The following is an 18,954-nucleotide window of genomic DNA, read 5'->3' on the forward strand; positions in this document are numbered from 1 at the left end:
CCAGGCCCATTGGTGATTTGCCTGCAAACACTGCATGGAGTATGAAAAAATATTGCCTCTCTCAAGTATTAATAATATACAAGAGGAAAATGTTTAGTGGAACGTTCTATAACAAGAGGTCATCATATGAGGCTTAAAGGGAGTAAACTCAGAAGTAACATAAGGAAATATATATATGTATTTATTTATTTTGCAGAAAGCGTGATGGATGGATAGAATATCCCTCCCCCTGTAATAGAAGTGGTGGAGGCAGAAACAGTAACCGAATTCTTTAGCTGCAGGGAAGCAAGGGAAAAGTGAGACATCATTTAGGATTTGTGGTATTACAGTAAGACGAGAAAATGAGCAGACTAGTCTAATTGGTCCCTGCAAGCTTTATCTGTTATCATATTTAATCATAAATATGGATTTATCAATGAAACAGCAGATTTCTTCCTTAACAAAAAAATCATTCTACAAATTACAACTCTTAAAACATCTCCGTCCTCTTCTCTTTCATCATGACTTCAGAACTATTCTTCAATCTTTAATTTTCTCTGGCTTAGATTATTGCAATGCTCTTTACTTAGGATTACCCGACTCTTCAATCCATCCCTTACAATTAGTTCAAAATAGTGCAGCTCGTATTTTATCTGGTATCTCTCTTCGTAATCACATCACCCCTACTTTACAATCTCTTCATTGGTTACCTATAAAATTCAGGATAAAATATAAAGTACTCTCTATTATTCATAGTCTAAGACACAATTCCTCTTCCACCTGGCTCTGTTCTCTACTCCATATCCACAAACCCACTCGTCATCTAAGATCACTAACACAAAACTTACTAGACATTCCATCACCTCGACGGGCTAGATTAGATATTACCAGAAAGAGAGCATTCTCCGTAGCAGGACCCTCCCTCTGGAATTCTTTACCTAATCCTCTTCGCTTAATATCAAATCCTCTTCACATCAAAAAATCTCTAAAAACATATCTCTTTCAACTTGCATTTAATATTTCCTCAAATCATTCTACCTCCCCTCTCTACCTTTATGAAACTTCTTTCAGATGATCCATTATCATACAAATAGATTCCACTCCCCCCTTCTCCCCCCCCCCCCCTCTTACTAGAGAGTTCTTCCTACACCCTACCTTGTTTTTCTCCCCCCCCTTCTTGCTCTTCCCCTTCCCCTCTGTTTATTTTCTTAAACAGACCTAGGGCACAGCATCTTTCTTTTAATAAGATTTTTGTTTAAGGCTAGTAATCTATCTAGCTATATATCAATTTTATGTATTTTTAAATCTAATTTTGTTTGTTTTTATACTTTGTAAACCATTTTGACAAAATCTATTTTTAAAAGTGGTATATAAATACTTTTAAATAACCTAGAAACATTATTTATTTTATTTTAATTCCTGTTTTATCCATAGTGGGTATCAAGTGCATTAAAACTGGCATGAAGGAAATGCTATTCTGACTTTCTATGTCATTTCTTTCCTCAGAGTACCCCAACCCTCCTAACGTGACAATCAGCAAGCTAATGTACACCCGCCAGAGGACAGAAGTTGACCTGGAATGGATGACCCAAGGTAGAGGGAACTTGACAGGGTTCATGGTGCAGCGCCGCGTGAGCAAAAGATCCTCTCCTCAAAGCGCAGGCAAGGTAGATTCTTGGGATATTGTTGCCAGCGACATCCAGCCAGAGATCCGCGGCCACAAACTAGGAGGGCTGAACCCTGCTGTTGTGTATGCTTTCCGAATACTTGCTGTTAACCACAGGACAACAGGCTTCCCCTCTGAGGTTAAAACTCCAGGTAATGATGCACTGTGTCACGGTAGCACCAGTAGTGCTTTTATGGTTAAATTAGTGTCTACATTTACATTTTGAAGTCAAAACTATCAAAGAAAAAAATGCTGACAATATTGCAAAGAACTCTGTTGGTTAACACATTGAAGTACTAGCTGGGAAAACTGTTGGGGTATGAATTCTAATCCTGCCTCTGCCACTGACTCTCTGTGTGACCTTGGGCAAGTCATGTTATCTCCCTGAGCCTCAGTTTGCTAAACTGCTAATGAGAATAATACTAATCAAAATATCAGTGCTACTTCTCTGTCTTGACTTTATTATTTATGTAATTGTTTCTGGTATTTATTGAGCACCCATCCAACCATACAAGTGACAGAAACTAGAAATCATAGCAACAGGGAAATTAGCCAGAGGAAAGGCCGAGGGCTGAAATAAACGAAGGTAAAGCTAATTTGAAGTGGAAGATCTTTAACTAAGATTGAGAAGCCAGGGCCACTGCTTCCATTAGGTAAACTAGGAGGTTGTCTGGAGTGGCAAAACTGGGGGGGGGGGGGGACAACAGCAAAATCCTGCTAGCGCCAGGCCCTGGGCTATTGATGGAGCCCATCCTGCCAGTGGCCAAAAGGGAGGAATAGCTCTCAGACCATCACCAGCTCAAGTAGAGGAAGAGGTCCGAGGCCATTGGCGACCAAAGAATGTAGGAGAAGGCCTGGTATTAGGAAGTAACAGAGAGAGAGGGAAATAAATTCTGCCTAAATGTGGAGGGCTGGAGAGAGAAAGGGTCTGCATGTTAAGCAGGTGAGGGATGGAGAGAAAGGTGTATATGCGGAGCAGATGGCAGGCTAGAGAAAGTGAGAAGGTACAGAGTATGTGAGGCTGAGCAGATGAAGGTGGGAAGAAGAGAGAGAGAAGATGCTGGCACTGTGGAAAAAGAGAAAAAAGATTAGGGTGATGCTATTATGCTAGGCATGGAGTAGAGGGGGGAGAGAGGAGAATACTGTTGGGGGAAAAGAACAGAGGAAGAAATAGAAGGGGGGAAGATGAGGGATGCTGGGTACTATGACAGGGGGTAAAGGAAGAGATTGAGGGGGGTGCTGTGCCATAGCCAATGCCACTAAAGAGGGAAGCACAGGGTTAAAGGGGGCACTTAGGGATGATAAAGCCATAGCAGAGAGACTAAATTAATTCTTTACTTTGGTCTTTACTGGAGGATCCCTTCAGCAGAATCTACGAGAAGTAAAGAGATAGTGGATGCCCTCCAGGGGGCTCTGCTCAAAGAAATAGTAATGGATCCCATGAGGGAGGGTGTGATACTCAACCTAGAGCTCACAAATGGGAATAATGTCTCTAATATCCATACAGGTGCCCACCTGAGTACAAGTGATCATCAGAGAGTATGGTTTGATATTGCAATAAGATCATATAGATTTTAAAATTGTATGCTTAATTCACAAATCGATATATGAGGAAGGGAAGAAATGGTTACATGCAATTCATTTTTACACCCCACAATGAAATTTATGTTCTTCAAATAAGGGATTATCATCTGTTCCATCGATTAAAACTTCACATCTGAGTGAGGTGAGAGCAAGAGCCTTTTCAATTGCAGGGCCAAAATTATAGAATACAATTCCATTGGACCTACATTTACAATCTAACTTTTTAAGACCTTCAAAAAGGAGTTTAAAACGTGGCTATTTACACAGGCATATCATGAAGCAGGAAAAAATAATTGATAGGTACTGAATGTTGTTGATCTTACTTTTTTCTTTTTTCTTATTTTATATTTGAAACGTATTTATGATTTTATTGTATATTTTTATAATTTATTTTATATTTATTTATTTATTTATTTATTTAGGATTTTTATATACCGACCTTCTCAATACAAGTATCAAATCAGGTCGGTTTCCATTGAACAAAACTGTCGCGGTTAAGGCGTTACAATAAACAGAGTTTCTGAACATAAGAACATAAATAAATATTACATAGACCACAATAACTCGTCAAAATAATGTAAATAAATATAGGGAATGGCTAAAAGTAAGGGGTAGAGTAACTTGGGGTATACAGTTAACAGGAAACTGTGTTGATGGGCACATCAACACAGTTTCTATCAGATAGTAACTATCAGATATATATCTGATAGTTACTATGTTTTAATCTCTTTATTTTATTTTATTTTTATTTTATTTTATAGAATTTTTAATTTAAACTTATATTTAATTGGCTATTTTTTGTACTCATTTATTATTGTAAACCATTGTGATGGAACACCAAATGATGGTATATAAAAACCTGTAAATTTTTATTTATTTTTATTTATTATTTTTTTTGTAGACATAGAAAACTTATCTCAGAACTCTGTGCCCCTTCCTGATCTAGTCGGAAGACCAGGCTATTTGGTCTTCCAACTAGATCAGGAAGGGGCACAGAGTTCTGAGATGAAGATCTTTTTTTGCAACTGCACCTATTTCTAACCTTCCAACTTTATCCAAAATTATAGAACAAGTTATATTTCCTCAAGAAAACTCTTGTTTATCAACCCAAATAAGTTGAATATTGAAAGGGTTTTAGTATGGACTCTGCCTTACTTGTCTTTCTTACTGATATCAGTTTGAATCTTGATAAAGGTTAAGGCTGGTATTTCTGAATATGATAGCAGCTTTCAATACTGTTGATCATCAGTTGCTGATTTTACAACTGACGCAAATAGGTGTGTGTAATATTGCATTAGAGTAGTTTAAATCTTCCCTTACCAATAGAAGTTTTCAGATAGACTGGCATGCTCAGTTATCTCAGTTGACCTCTCTTACTTGTGAAGTTCCACAAGGTTCTATCTTGTCTCCGACTCTTTTCAACCTATTCCTTAATCTCCATGATATAAATTTTGGGCAACAGTTCATATTTCTATGCAGATGACATTCAGATAGTAGCTAGTGTCTATCTTAATGCATCCAGTTTACTATCAGATTTCAATGAGTGTCTTACAAAGGTCAAGGACTGGCTTCAATCATCTAAATTGAAGGTTAACCCTCTCTCTAAGGGCCAGATTTCTTTTTTTCTTTTTTCTTTTTTTTAATCTTTATCATTTTCCAAAACAATAACAAAAAGAAAATATTTAGGTAGAATTTCTTACATTTGGATATAAAGAATAAAGTCAAATTTGAGACAATTGTTTAACTCAAGAAAAATTTCTGTATATATCCAATCTCTTTTTTTTTTAACGCATTAACATTATCAGGCAAAATATAACATAAATCTTCTATCTTTAATAACTTTTAAATATTCCATTCAAATAAAGTAAATAAATTAAGGAGGCAAGAGAAAACTAAATGAGAGAATTATAGGAATCTATGTATGCATTCTGACATTAACATAGGTTACTTGCTGGAGACATCACATTTATTTATCCCTCCTCAGTCAACTGGAGAAGTGGTGGGCCTACGAGCATTTACAAATTGACAAAACTGTTCTATCTGAAAAAAATAAAACATTCATCCCCTTTTTTAAAAATACACTTACAGGGATAACGAAGTGTAAATGTATACCCTAGAGAAACAACATCCTGCCTTAAAGACAGAAATTCCCTCCTCCTAATTTGTGTTATCTGAGCTAAATCCGGATATATTCTTATTGCTTGACCATAAAATATTAAGGGAAATTTTCTGAAGAAATTACACATCACACCATTAAGGTCTTGCTCAGAGATAAGTGCAACTAGCAAAGTATTCCTTTCTAATACATCCATTTCGGAATTCTCTAAGAAGCTGGTTAAGTTCATAGGAATAGTTGACACAGTAGGAGCCCCTGTAGTAGAAGATCGATTATTCAGGAATCTACAAAAGTTAATAGAAGGCATATTTTCATCAGTATATCCGAGACCTTCCCTAAAGAGTCTTTTTAATGTAGTGAAGGGAATTTCTCCAGCAACTTTAGGGAAATTCAAAATTCGTAGATTTAGATGCCTGATGTTGTTTTCTAAGATTTTCAGATGTTTGGAACAAGCCATCTGTTCTCTTACTACTGCAACATTAACAGCTTGAAGAGACTGAATTTTACTTTCAGTCTCTAAAACTTTATTTGTTGTCTCTGTGGCCTGTTCCTGGATACCAAGTATTTTTTTGTTGAAAGTTATAATTTAGAGAGTCCAATTTTATTTCTAATCTCTTCATTGATTGTCCTTGGCCCACCACCAAGTCCCACAGTGACTCAAGCGTCACTGCCTCTGGCCTAGATGGTAATTCTGGAGACTCACCATTAACGCCAAGAGATGTTGTAAATGGATCTCCATTCACCGAAGCCTCCTCATTTCTCCTTCCGAGGCAGACTACCAGGCCTGAGGTCCCCGAGGCTCCCACTCCAGCGGTACTTTCCGTTCCTACCCGGGCGAGTTCCTCTACTCTTGGCGTACTACCCGAGCCAACTTCCAGCCCCCCAGTCGCACTCCATGAAGGTAGCATGTGGCACATTTAAAACTAATCGGAGAAAGTTGTTTTTCACTCAATGCACAATTAAACTCTGGAATTTGCTGCCAGAGGATGTGATTAGTGCAGTTAGTGTAGCTGGGTTTAAAAAAAGGATTGGCTAAGTTCTTGGAGGAGAAGTCCATTACCTGCTATTAATTAAGTTGACTTAGAAAATAGCCACTGCTATTACTAACAACAGTAACACGGGATATACTTAGTTTTTGGGTACTTGCCAGGTACTTTTATCCTGGATTGGCCACTGTTGGAGACAGGATGCTGGGCTTGATGGACCCTTGGTCTGACTCAGTATGGTATGTTCTTGAGAGGAAGGAGGATGTACTGAAGGTGCCACAAGGCTGTCATCCTCTTCCTCCTGTTTCGCTGTCATCAGAGCCGATGAGCGATGGGATATGGGTGGGGCATGGAGGAGTGAACTTGGGATCATGGGGGTTAGAGAGGGGATGTTAATATGTGCACAATTCATTGGCACCAATGTTAGGCTTCTGGGGTGGGTGAGAGATGGGAAGTACATTTTCCACTGCCAACAATGCTGGTCTTTCAGGCTGGGTGACCAGGAGTCCAGACTTATATTTATTTATTTATTGAATAATTATTAACATACTAATGAAAAGTACTGAGTATTGCTCATGTTGACAGGCTATAACAGCTATACATTTTAATATCGAACAAAAGTGAAAACATTGAATATTGTTTCATTTTGTTAAGTCCATGTGTGTCTGTCTTGTCCGTACCTGCCTGTGTGTATATGTACCTGTGTGGGTGTGTGCCTGTGCCTGGTGGGTGGGTGACTGCTTGTATGTGGGGGTATCTATGCATGCATGCCTGTGAGTGGGTAGGTACCTCTGCTTGTGTGTAGGAATTATCTGTGTGTGTGTACCTGTAAATGGGGGTACCTGTGCCTGTGTCTGCCTGCCTGCCTCTGCCTGTGAGTGTATCTGTCTGTCTGTCTATGCTCTGTGTGTGTGCTTGAAGCCTATGCCTTGGCCTGTGAGGTGGGGGGGGGGGGGGTCTTCCTGTGTGCCTGTGAAGAGGAGCATTATCCACCTGTCTCCAGTCCTCTAGAACTACTCCCAACTCTAAAGAAGCATTGAAAAGGTCGGCAAGTGCAGCTTCCAGATCTTCTGTGGAAATATTTTATCTGGCACCATCACTTTATCTACTTTTTTCAGCAAGTTCCTCATGAGCACACTTTTTTGAAAATTGAGGTTTACCACACTTCCAATCCTATTTGTTACTATTTTCTGTGATCCTACTCCTGACCTTTCGGAACGGTTGGTTGGACGTACGACATGGAAGGTAGCGGGGCCTGCCTGTGCCCATGGACATTCCCGCCTCTTTCCAAGGCATGGACATTAATTTTCAAGATGAAAAGTTTGGAATTCGTTGCATTTTCAGAGGCCACGCTAGCTACATACTCCGCTATTTTTAAACTTCCTAGGCGGGAACGTCCATGGCGTGGACGTTAATTTTAAGATCGATGAAAAGTTTGGAATTCGTCACATTTTCGAAATGACAACTCCTGTTCCATGGAAATGACATATATGGAAGACCAGTGCACTCTGGATACTGTATAGACGTTCTAGAATGTCCTATACAGTAAAATCGATAGCGAACTCCAACCGCGCTTTAGGCATGCCTTTGACGCGCCTTTGGATTTGCGCTAATTTGAATAGCAAATCGTGTGGATTGAGAACATTGGACTCTCTACCTGGGTAACATCAAGCTAGGTGGAGAGAACATTGTACAAACCTCATCTTGAGTGAGTTTCCTCACTCTGAGGGTCATCAAATGTTCCCAAGAGACCACTGTTCTGTTCGTACGTCTAACATTGAATGTCAAAGGGGCTCCTAACCCACTACACTGATACCTAAACCTCACCTCGAGTTACTAGGTGGGCCTACTATAGGGATACAACTACCTATCTAGGGAGATGACATTATGGCCAGGCTGGCTCTGGCTCTCTCTCTCTCTGTGCAAGGCGATAAAACCTTATGGTGTTGTTAAAATCGGCGTTAAGTCTGTGCGATAGCTCTTCGCAGCCAGGCAACCCAGCCAACTCCCCGCCCCTAACTCCTCCTATTTTCCATATTTGCATTGCACCATACGATATGGTGCTATTGCATGCGTTAAAAGCCTTAGCGCATTTTGATAAATTACTCCCTTAGGTTGTAGCCTGAAATAAGTATATTGCAGTTGTGGTTTTCTGTTTACCCAGTTTCCGTGATAGCTACTACATACAATCAACCTCTTCTTTGATCCCAGATCTGCAGTCAAAGAAGAGGCTGATTTGTATGTAAGTTTGCCAAACTGTTTTGGAAGACACTTTACCCCTTCTTTGATAGCTGTACACGATCTCTGCTCAGCAATCCTTGGAATAGAGTAATGTACTTTGAAGCTGACATTTAATGCTACTTAGCTGGATAAGAAACAATTAATACGGCTAAGTGGCAGCTGCTGAATATCCAACTATGCTCAGAGTTTGCCACTTAGCTGGATAAGTATTTATCTGGGTAAGTAGATAGCCAGATTTCTTGGGGGCAGGCAATAAGCAGATTGAGGTGGGGCTACTTATCCGTGCCAAAGTTGGGCTTATCTGGTTAAGTTGATTGGATGTTAGACCTGCCATAGAGAGGTCTAACATATCTGGATATAATTTATTTGGCTAAGTAACACTAAGTATTATAACTTTAGTATTGCAGTGCTGCTGAATATCCCATGTAAGTTAGCTGATAGGTCTTATTTTCTAACTTACAGAATCAAATAACTCATAATATTGGGCCCGTTATTGTTTAGTTTATAAAATATGTTTTTTGTATCTATCTGATGTGTGGTCTATAAAGAATCCCCTTCCCTTGGATACAAAATATCAGGCCAACTAAAAATAATTACCTGAAGTATCTATTATAATATTACATTCCCCCTGATCTTTACTTAAGTGTTTTGTTTTGTTTTTTTTTACAAATTACTAACAATTAATTTAAGCTACTTACTTCTGTTCTCTGACAGCCAATGTCAAGTCATTCTGCCTATCCAATCCCATAATTAGAGGGTTAGTATATATAGTAAGAAAAAAAAAAGTGGGTTGGGTGGGAAAGACCTTAAGGCAAAAAAAAAAAACAACCCCCACCAAAATAAATCTCCCAACAGCAAAGCAGCCCTTTCCTTCTATAAACTAAGCAGTGTTACTAACCCAGTAAACAGAAAAGCAATGCAAAAAAATTTCCTTTTTAAAAACAACTGGAAAGCAATGCAAAAAAGTTTCCTTTTTCAAAAACAACTGGAAAACAATGAAAAAAAATCCCTTTTTCAAATAGTCACAGCATTTTAATCAACAGCCAGAAAAAAATACCTCTGTTAACTTAAGCCCCTCCAAGAATGGTACCCCCTTGCCCAAAGGAATGCTTGGGGAGGGGGAGTTACCCAGAAAACAAGAACAAAGCCAGCAGATAATTTCTTCTAGGAAGATGACAAACGTAGTGAAAGAGGACAAAATAATCTTGATGACGGCAGAGCGCTCTAAGGAATGTGCCAGGTCCTGTTAAATTTCACTAGGGTTGAAGGAAGCATTGGATAATAAAGGAAGATTTATTTCAGGACACAGAAACTAGATCCTATCAGAAAATAAGAGTCTGTCTTCAGACTCATTCATTATAGAGGGAAGGTGGCAGAAGAGGGTCTCAGATGAAAGATTTGTTCGTGTTCCTTGCCAATATTTGTCTACTTTTTTTTTTTTTTAATGTCTTACCCACTGGATTGGCCCTAGCATTTCATATGTGCTGCTTAAGCCTGTATTACTAAACGGGATCTCTCACAAAATTTCAGCTCCAGGTATTTAATTGAGATGGCAGTCTAGTCACTGTCTTACATTCTGCTTCAGTGATTTGCTGGAGGCAGATCCTGGGGGGTCGGCTCTAACAAGCCTCTTATTAAATTATTTTATGAGAACAAAGCAAGTACAGCAAAGCTGGTGAGAGCCCCATGATAAGAAATGCATAGCACCTCATTTTTTTTTTATTTTTGCAGGGGATATGAAAACTGCAAAGCCAAAGAATGAGAGAGAGAAAATAAAAGTGAAATAATGAACAAGAAGCTGTATGAAGGAGAGAAACAGAAGTAGATGAAAGAAAGATGGGACAGAGAGAAACCTAAGCAATTAGCCATCTCCTCCTACCCACCACAATCCAGCCACTGCAGTGGCAATCGTTGGTAGGGAAGGAAGGGCCATGGTTTCCTCGGAACAGTCTTCCTATGGCAGGGCTTCCCAAACCTGTCCTGGGGACCCCACAGCCAGTCGGGGTTTTCAGGATATCCACCATAAATAATGCATGAGTTACATTTACATATACCAAGTCTCCATGGTACGCAAATGTACCTCATGCATATTCATTGTGGATATCCTGAAACCCCGACTGGCTGTGGGGTCCCCAGGACAGGGTTGGGAAACCCTGTCCTATTGTGTTCTGCTTGTCGATAGTTGGGTTTTTTTTGTTGTGAGGCAAAAGATTTCCGAAGATATCACCACATGAAATAAAACTGTATTCATCATGAACTGCAAAATATTTCTCGTTTCCAACAAGTAGTATTGTCCACTTTGTATTAAAATCTTAAGCACATAAGAACTTATCTCAAGCCCACCACAAAGTAAACATGTTTTTGAAAATCCCAGAGACAAAATTAGAAGCAATCTCTTTGCTGACCAGTGCTGCACTTGCTGTTTGGAGGGAAGCTTGCACTGCTGCCATCTATGGTGGGTCAGTGTGTGTGTGTGACGGAAACTTGTGGCCCAGGCCATAAATTCCAGTCCTAGGCCACCAGTAATATATCCTCTGCATTGGTTCAGTGTGTTCACTTAACCTCTACTTTTGGTTAGGAACATAAGAAGATAAGAGCATGCCATACAGGGTCAGACCAAGGGTCCATCATACCCAGCATCCTGTTTCCAACAGTGGCCAATCCAGGCCATAAGAACCTGGCAAGTACCCAAAAACTAAGTCTATTCCATGCTACTGTTCCTAGTAATAGCAGTAGCTATTCTCTAAGGGGTAGATTTTCAAAGGGTTACGCGCGTAACCCCCGAAAACCTACCCCTGCATGCGCCGAGCCTATTTTGCATAAGGTCGGCGGCATGCGCAAGCCCCGGGACGCATGTATGTCCCGGGGCTTTCAAAAATGGGCGGGGGCGTGGCGGCAGTCCGGGGGTGGTCCCGAGTCATCCGACACAGCAGCCTGTGCCGGGAGTTGGTATGCTGGCAGCTGGCCAGCAGGCGTAACTCGAAGAAATAAGGTAGGGGGGGATTTAGATAGGGCTGGGGGGTGTGGTAGATAGGGGAAGGGAGGGAAAAGTGGGGGGAGCTAAAAAAAAGTTCCCTCCAAGGCCGCTCCGAAATCGGAGCGGCCTTGGAGGGAACATGGAAAGCCATCGGGGCTCCCCTTGAGCTCGGCACGCGCAAGGTGCACAAGTGTGCACCCACTTGCGCGCGCCGACCCTGAATTTTATAACATGCGCGTGGCAGTTATAAAATCGGTTGTACATTTGTGCGCACCGGGTAGCACGCACAAATGTACCCCACATGCGTAGGAATTAAAATTGGCCCATAAGTCAACTTAATCAATAGCAGGTAATGGACTTCTCCTCCAAGAACTTAGCCAATCCTTGTTTAAACACAGCTACACTAACTGCACTAACCACAACATCTGACAACAAATTCCAGAGTTTAATTGTGCGTTGAGTGAAAAAGAGCTTTCTCCGATTAGTTTTAAATGTGCCACATGCTAACTTCATGGAGTGCCCCCTAGTCTTTCTATTATCCGAAAGAGTAAATAACTGATTCACATTAACCCGTTCTAGACCTTTCATGATTTTAAACACCTCTATCATATCCCCCCTCAGCTTTCTCTTCTCCAAGCTGAAAAGTCCTAACCTCTTTAGTCTTTCCTCATAGGGGAGCTGTCCCTTTATCATTTTAGTCCCCTTCTCTGTACCTTCTCCATCGCAACTATATCTTTTTTGAGATGCGGCGATTATGGTGTGAGAGAAGAGAATGGCATTATTTTTCCTTATCTCTGTAAGTATAGGTCTGGAGATGATCTCTAAGAGTGGGACAGAGAGAGTCTGGTCGTTCTGTATTAGAATTCAGAGGGAAAGACTGAAGTGAATCTTACACCTGCTAGTTCTTCCATTTCCGTAGGGTCATCTTTTACCATGGATGCTGGTGTGACAAGGGAATTCTAGGCATTTGCCCAGGCATCTAGGAGGAAGCATGGGCTCTAACTACATAATGGGAGAACCTCTTTGAGAGTTCCTTCTGAGAAAAATTCAGTGATGGGATGTGAATACTGATAAGATTATGCAAAAAAAATCACCAATGCGCCAGAATTGCTTGGAATAAAAGATAGAGCTCTGAATGCTCCACTAGAGGAAGCAGAAGAGTAAAGTGTGTTTATTTTGTTGCTGATGATGGTCTCTGTTATGGAATCCTGTGACATATCCTTTTGTGATTTTGATTGTGAATTTATTATTGGTACCCTAGAAGAATAAAGCTTTTGTGATTTTTTTTTAAATTATAACCCCTCTTATGAGACTCAAATTTAAACCCCAGGGTTGGGGATCCATTAATGTAGGATAAGGGAGATAATAAGATTGAAGATTTTTGTGCAGGGGTGCAGTTTGATAGTCAAAGAGGGAAAAGATTAAGATTATATTTTTCCTGTCCAGCAGTCAAATTTCTTGCCCTTAGGCCTCTGAGCTAAGTCCAGTCCAACATCTAGCTGACCAATTCTATTCTGGAATGTACAGAGCTAGTGCCAGGACCACAAAACTAGCATCAGGACTTTTTATTTTACGTGTGATGTGGTGCTAGGACTGACCAATGTCTAATACTGGCACAAATCTCTCCAGTGCAGCTTAAGTAGGGGAGAATGCAGGTAAGTCTTCTGTTGAAGGAACTGTAGTGGGCAAAAATAATAGCTCCCAATTGACATAAAGGACATGTTTGTATGCCTTCTTATTGATGTGTTGAACATTCTTCCCTTTTGGGTCTTTGCTTGTAATTTTCACAGTAATGCCTCACTTTCCTTGACGTCAGTCTGTACGTGGAGTTCCCCCAGTTTTTTTGGTGTGCTTTCCAGGACATTTAATCCAGCTGCTGGTTTTATCCAGTTGGCAGTCTATAGCGCAATCCACTTTTGGTTTGGAGTTACGGTTCTCTTGGGGCTTTAACATTGATCGACATTTATTAATCGTTCCCATATCACTGGCTGGTAAATATGTAATAGTTCCCTTATCACTGGTTGGTAAATATCTAACAGTGTCCTTACTGCGCTCCTTGACCGATATATTTTCTTTCTTTCGTTCTTTTATTCAATTTTGTTCCACTCACTCCGACGTTCAGGACATATGTGTAAATGGTTTTTTTTTTGGGGGGGGGGATTTGTTTTGCTTCACCAAACCAAAAGTTTTCACGTAGACACCAAGGCTTAGGACCATGCACGAACCTGGGTCCCAACACTGGAGTCTGGGCCTAGGACTGATGTCTAAGCCTGGGAGCAGGCCTTCCAGCATCTTCTTTTCTTGTGGTAACTAAAACATGTTTTCCGACCAGAGGACTCACTGCAGTGATGTTACAGTGATGCTTTCCTCTAGGGCAGATAGCGTCATTTGTTGTATAATCATAGAAATGCCTCATGCTTAAGCTTGGGCCTTAATGATCGAAACCTGGCTTCAGGCCAGACCCTAGCTTTGGGCCTAGCCTTGGCTGGGCTCTTGTGCTGGTCCCCAGCCTAGGCCACAGGCCTGGTCCTTGGCAACTGGGACCTGGTCTCATTTGGTCCTCAGCAATGGGCCTATGCCCAGGCCTGGGCCTTGGTGACAGGATCCAATTATTTCTCAGCATTGGGTCTGGACCTCGGGCCATTTTTCTTTTATAGTGAAGTCAATGGGGCCTTCCCCCACTGATTTCAATGTAAAACAAAAAACAAATGGAAAAAATGTATAATTATTTTTGTTCCAAAACTAATGAAACAAATTGAGGAACCCATGAAATGAACCAATGAAATTAAACAAATATTTTGAGCTGAACATCTCTAATATCTCTGACTTGATTAACAGGTGTAAAAGCTTATGCAAATTATAAAATACATGTGTGCACATGCTTTCCAACCCCACCTCAATGCTCTCACAATGTCCTTGAAACTCCACCTCTGTACCTGCATACTTTTCTATGTGACAGTGACAGTTCATGCCTACTCCTGCCCTTCTGAAAATTTGCTTAATGTTTGTAGGAGTGAAATTTCAAAGGATTTACATAGCTAAAATTAGCATATCTGTACATATGTAGCTTATACTGGCATATATGTTATTTTAGAAACATCAAAAGTACACGCATATTTTTTGTTTCATGTGCAAAGAAGAGCCAGTCTAGGACATTCTGGTATGGGTCTAATTGTTTCACATGTAAGTTGCTACATGAGTACATTTGGCAACATTTTCACACATTTACACCTGCTAATTATCTTGCGCATTTTATATCAGATTCATCAGTTGTTTGCTATTGGTTGGGTAGGAGAAGGACAAGGTGAAGAACCAGGAGAGTCTTGATGATCTGGAGAAGGACTGGCTGCATTGCTGGTGGTTTCAATTACATGCACATGCTTTAAAATCTTTCTATTTTCACATATAAATCAGGGTTTTACATGAGCAAGTTACATTTTTTCGTGTGTAAAATATACCTGCGTATGTTTATAAAATAGATAGGAAAAGAATGCACTTTCAATGCATTGCTGGCATTCGTGCATAACCAAACATATGTGCATATGTTGGGGGTAGACATAGGTATATTTTATAATCTGTGCATAACTGCTATGCACAGGTTATAAAGTACTGTGGTAAATCTCTGCATGGCCATATTCATATGTATAGGGGGCTGCATGGGGTTCTTTGAATGTTATCCTCATACACATGAATTGTGCACATATATGTTGATTTTACACACCCGTATGTCTTTGAAAACTCACCCCTGTAAATATATTGGGTCTGGGGTATTGCAGGGAAGCTGTTTTAATACATTTTAAAACTAATTGCCAAACATTAAAAATTGTAATTCTTAGCTGATCCCTGATTGCCAGGTATACGGGGGTGGAAGGAAATTGGAATCAAAAAGTTACCAATAAGGGCCCTGAACTCAGCGGTCGGGGTAACAGAAAGGTATGGGAAAATAAGTGTGAGAGCTTGCTGGGCAGACTGGATGGGTCTGTTGGTCGTCTTCTGCCATCATTTCTATGTTTCTATGTCACATTTCAGAGTCGTGTAAATGGATGATTTGAAGGTAAACAGCAGGCACTGTTTTCTTTTCAGGCTGCAGGAAAGAAATTCAGGTTGACTCAACTCTAGCCTGCAAAGAGTTACTCCTGACATGGGCTTGATATCTAAATTTCAGAGGCCAGAGCCCATAACATTTAAAGGGCTGAGTCACATGAGTCACATTAAGATGGGGACTGGGTCACTGACCGTTATCAGTCCATATAGGAAAAGTTTCCCGTGCCTTCCATGCCTGCAAATCCATCTGTCTTTGTGGTTCTTTAAGCTTCTGTTTATTTTCCAGGCAATTCCTGTTTTCCCTCTGATTATGTTTTATGTCTGAGAAGTAGGGAATGGATTTTGGTTTACGATGTCTTCTACTGAAGTGTTGACTGGCCCTGTTAGCTGTCTTGTCATCAAATAGATAAGCTCTGTAATTTTGTCTTAACCTTCTTTCACTGGAAGCAGTTTTACTGGAAATTATAAATCCCCTCTCTGCCTCCATGCTATGAGGTCACATCAGTTTGGAACAAAGAAGTCATCCTGCAGGGAGCTTGATTTCAAGTTATACACTGCTTTTTAATTTTAGGAGAAATATATACTGCAATTATAAGAAAAGTTATTTAAAATCATCTAAAAGTCTATATAGCAAACTTGACACTGAATCATGAAAATGCAGTCCTAATAAGCAGTTTATTTCCTATCTGAAAATAATTTTGCTTTTGTGTCATCTTCTCTAGTGTAACCGCCCCCCTTTTCCTCAGAGGCTGCACAGGTGGTGAAAGATACTTCTGCAGCTCTGGGATCAATCTGAGTCCTCCAGGAATCACTAGATGGGGACCACGAATCTTCTGGGAGGCCCAAGGGGAAACGTACACAGAAGAACGCAATCTTCCAAAAATAGAAAATAATTTATTGACCAAATTCTAAAACAGAATCTTAAATATCAGGAGCAGAATAATAATCTCTGGAGTTTGTCCCAGTAGTAAACAGCAAAAACTATTCAGAGTCTCACAGTAGAAACCTTCTTCAGTAAGGAAAAAACAGAAAAAAGTCTTTAACCCCAAGGTTTTCAGCGTAGCATCTTCTCAACAGAAAAACATTCTCTTAAAGTCTTCAGCTTGGCTTCCCCAGCAAGGACAAACACCCCTGAAACTTCTAGGGCTGAGTTCCCTCCAGCTGGCCATTAGTGATCTTGAGTAGCAAGGACTTCCACCATCCTACCCCTTTTCCTTAGGTAGTCAGCTTAGACTGTCACTGCTGAGTCTCTCTATCCCCTCTGCTCACATCTGTCTCTCAGTGCCTATAGAAGCACCATTTATCTTCTTCCAAAACCCCAACCCCTTTGGGAGAATGAACATCCTACTATTATCCAGAGCCATAGCTAGCTTATGGCTGATATAGCCATGGTTATAGGCACCAACCCACCATGGAGTGCCATTCACAATGCGGTGACGTTTCCTCCCCTGCTCCTGATATAACCTAGGTCCTCAAGAGCTCTGCCGCAGCCGGGAGGAGAAGATGAACTGCTGAGCCTGCTCTTGGTGTTCCTCCTTGAAGGAGGTGGGAAATCACCATGGGAACAAAAATACCAATGCTGCCAGCCAATCGAGATGGTCTGCACAGGACATGCCTTCCTCTGCAATCCTACAGCATGCCTCTCCCGCTTGGCACTCAGCAACAGAAAGAGCAACACAGCCCCATAGGGCCACCAGAAGAATAAGTCTTCCACTCCCCCCTAAGAACATGCCATACTGGTTCAGACCAAGGGTTCATCAAACCCAGCATCCTGTTTCCAATCAAATCAAAGGAAAATAAAAAAGATTGCATATTGCATCTGTGCCTTCCAGTTTACCAGAGGCAGAGTTGAAATTTGACTTGAATTAGTCTATTTCCCTGCCGGCGCTGGACAGGGACAGAATTGAGCAGGAATAGGTCGTTATGTGCCTTAGATATGATACATCATTGTTGTGGTACCTGAGAGTCGCCCCCTATTGGCGAAAGCCTGTTCAGTCTCCATGTTTGAGAAAGACATGGAGAACCGCTGTTGCGGACTGCAGTAGCTCATTGGGTGAAAGAGGTTATCACAGCAGCCTATGTAAGTGCAGAGATACCATTGCCTAGGCAAGTCAGGGCACTTTTTACTAGAGCACAGGCGGTCTCAGGGGTGGAAACTCAACTCTCAATCAGAGAATTGTCAGATGGGAATGTGCTCTTTCTTACATACTTTCTCCACGCATACCGCTTGGATATTAAAGCTCAAAAGGATGCAGCCTTGGTGAGGGCAGCATTGATGGGAGCACAGGCAGCATCCTACTCATTTTGAAAGTAGCTTTGGTACATCTCACCAGTGTGGATTGGTCTGCCTGAGTGCAGAGGAAGGTAAAATTACTTCTTAGCTGATAATTTCCTTTCCTCTAAGGAAGGCAAGCCAATCCACAATCCTGCCCTGGGCTGCCTACTTGTTTTCAGTTTGTCCTTTCCTTTAGGGACGATGCAGATTGTTCCTTGTTCTGAGTCATCTGAAGGACTGGTAAGTGAGAACCAGCCTATGTAATCAGTTGTAATTAATATTTTACCTGAGCTCAGTGCTTCTGAGTTAGGTGGAGGTAATGACTGAGTCATTAAGACTGTTAAGTATCATGTGTCAGGTGTAATAAGTTGTCCACAGTTTGCTTTTCTAGAGATTCGGGCAGGCTGATGTTAGGGCAGGGCTACATTAGGTGATTTCAGCTAATCAGTTGTCTCTGTCTCCATTTGCTGGTAGGAGTGCATAACCAACTGGTATGGATTGGCCTGCCTTCCTTAGAGGAAAGGAAATGTTCAGATAAGAAGTAATTTCACCTTCGTCTACATATTCGATGCTGTCCTAAATTAAAAGATAAACCTTGTGATGGTAATAGTGATGGATTAGCAGCTACATCCATGGCATCAGGGATTGGCAGATCCAGTCAAGGTCTTTTGCACATTGCTATCTTTGTGGAGAAAGAATGGGCCAAATCCTATAGTCCCAGAGGAGATGGATTCTGCTGTCATTCGTAGTATAGACCAGGGACTGTTAACCCAATCCTTGGAACACACCTAGGCATTCAGGTTTTCAGGATATCCAAAATGAGTTTGCTTGAATGAAATTATCATGCATTTGCTGCATTGTATGCTAATCTGTGCCAAGCCTTATCATTGTGTATATCTAGAAAACCTGATTGCATAGGGTTAAAAGTCCCAGGTATAAACCATCTCTGAACTGAGGAGTAGAAATAATACATGTATACCACATCAATAAGGAGAAGTTGTGCATGAAAGTTACACATGTATAAATGAGTAACAAAATGCATGTGTACTTTTTCCTATCTATTATAATTGTATACATGTGTAATAT

At 40.8% G+C, this 18,954-nt stretch overlaps 1 protein-coding gene across 1 annotated transcript in view; it reads left to right on the plus strand.

Annotated features, from left to right (window-relative positions):
* VSIG10L2 (V-set and immunoglobulin domain containing 10 like 2) overlaps positions 1-18,954 on the plus strand; it is a 124,569-nt gene that overhangs the window by 88,682 nt on the left and 16,933 nt on the right. Inside the window, exon 8 of the mRNA XM_029573276.1 lies at positions 1,486-1,797. Coding sequence (XP_029429136.1) covers positions 1,486-1,797 — 312 coding nt within the window. The remainder of the gene's footprint in view (positions 1-1,485; positions 1,798-18,954) is intronic.

This window comes from Rhinatrema bivittatum, chromosome 12 (assembly GCF_901001135.1).
Source record: "Rhinatrema bivittatum chromosome 12, aRhiBiv1.1, whole genome shotgun sequence".
Lineage (NCBI taxonomy): Eukaryota > Metazoa > Chordata > Amphibia > Gymnophiona > Rhinatrematidae > Rhinatrema > Rhinatrema bivittatum.